This window comes from Rattus rattus, chromosome X, assembly GCF_011064425.1.
Source record: "Rattus rattus isolate New Zealand chromosome X, Rrattus_CSIRO_v1, whole genome shotgun sequence".
Classification (NCBI taxonomy): Eukaryota; Metazoa; Chordata; class Mammalia; order Rodentia; family Muridae; genus Rattus; species Rattus rattus.
In genome coordinates, this window is record NC_046172.1 from 22,924,674 (window position 1) to 22,925,712 (window position 1,039).

Genomic DNA, 1,039 nt, shown 5'->3' on the forward strand with positions numbered 1-1,039 from the left:
AATCTGCAGAACAAAGAATATTAAAAGCAACAAGGGAAAAAGAACTGGTTAACATACAAAAACAGACCTATCAGAATTACACCTGATTCTTTTTTTTTTAAGAGATCTGAAGTGATTTTACTTTTATTTCCTTCACGTTGAGCCAATCATTAAATTTCACAGTGATTTCTGGAGTGGGGCAGAAGGAAGGCGTCATTCAGTGTGATGGAGGCCATGGCCTGGTTGGCCTCACTGGGGAAGCTGGAGGAGCACGGACTGGCAGGTAGGTGATGTTCCGAGAGCTGGAGTGCTGGTAAGCGATGTCCTCAGCAGCTTCCAGCTTTCGCAGCTCCATTAGGCCATCACCTGCTGTGGCCAGCGAGTTGGCAATCAGCTCAGCTATTTTGGAGTCAACCTCAGCAGAGATGATGGCCACCTTCTTCTGCTGCTCAGCCTTTTCCACTACAAATCTGGCTCTCTCTGCTTCCTGTTGAGCCACCTGTTTGGCTTCCACCGCCTCTGTGAACTCCTTTCCGAAGGTCAGATGTGTCAGGGACACGTCATCCAGGATGAGCCCAAATGTTGCTGTTCGCTCTATGAGGTCATCGCTCACCTGCCTGGAGACCAGCTCTCGCTGGGTAACCAATTCTCCAGCATTGAATCGAGCCACCATCAACTTGAGGATCTCTGTGGTGATAGAGGACAGCACCCGCTCATCATAGTCCTTGCCAATGCTGGTGTAGATATGAGGAAGCTGGCCGACCACTGGCTGGAAGAGGATGCGTTGTGTGATGTTGACATTCTGCAAGTCTTTGCTACCAGTGATGACCGGCACATTCCGTGGTTGAGAGCGGCAGTCAAAAATAATTGGCTTCTGTATCCAAGGGATGAGAAAGTGAGTCCCTTCCCTTACCACAATATCCTGTACGCCATGGAATCGATCAAAGATGACAGCTCTGTGTCCAGCATCCATGTTATGTAAAGCAGAGTTCTCCACACCTCCTGCAACTGATAACACCAGGCCAAACATTCCGATGGACTCAAACACTTTGGCAGCCAT

General features: G+C 48.9%; 1 protein-coding gene across 1 annotated transcript; it reads right to left on the reverse strand.

Annotated features, from left to right (window-relative positions):
• Positions 1 to 228: 228 nt before the first annotated feature.
• On the reverse strand, positions 229 to 1,039 carry LOC116889233 (prohibitin-like). Its single transcript, XM_032890384.1, is given in 2 exon segments — positions 229 to 256; positions 258 to 1,039. Coding segments are annotated over 2 exon segments (810 nt in total).